Source organism: Eurypyga helias, unplaced genomic scaffold, assembly GCF_000690775.1.
Source record: "Eurypyga helias isolate BGI_N326 unplaced genomic scaffold, ASM69077v1 scaffold20035, whole genome shotgun sequence".
Lineage (NCBI taxonomy): Eukaryota > Metazoa > Chordata > Aves > Eurypygiformes > Eurypygidae > Eurypyga > Eurypyga helias.
Window position 1 is genome coordinate 4768 of NW_010253629.1, and position 207 is coordinate 4974.

Genomic DNA, 207 nt, shown 5'->3' on the forward strand with positions numbered 1-207 from the left:
TGAGGTTTGCGGCCGAGTCCGTGTGCTCCAGGAGGCTGCGCCAGAAGCTGAAGTGAGCGGCGGTGGCTGCGGAGGGAAGGGGGGGTGAGAGATGGCCACAGCACCCCTCTGCCCCAAGCTTGGGCACCCACAAACAACTCTTCTACCCCACAGAACCGGCCGAGCTCGGCGATACCCCCCACTTCCAAAATCTCCCCATCGCCAGGG

At 64.7% G+C, this 207-nt stretch overlaps 1 protein-coding gene across 1 annotated transcript in view; it reads right to left on the reverse strand.

The window, feature by feature from the left end:
* SAMD10 (sterile alpha motif domain containing 10) overlaps window positions 1–118 on the reverse strand; it is a gene marked incomplete at both ends in the record, with an annotated part of 3737 nt that extends 3619 nt beyond the window's left edge. The window contains one exon of the mRNA XM_010152731.1: window positions 8–118. Within this exon, the coding sequence (XP_010151033.1) occupies window positions 8–118 (111 nt within the window). The remainder of the gene's footprint in view (window positions 1–7) is intronic.
* Between the last annotated feature and the right edge of the window lie 89 nt (window positions 119–207).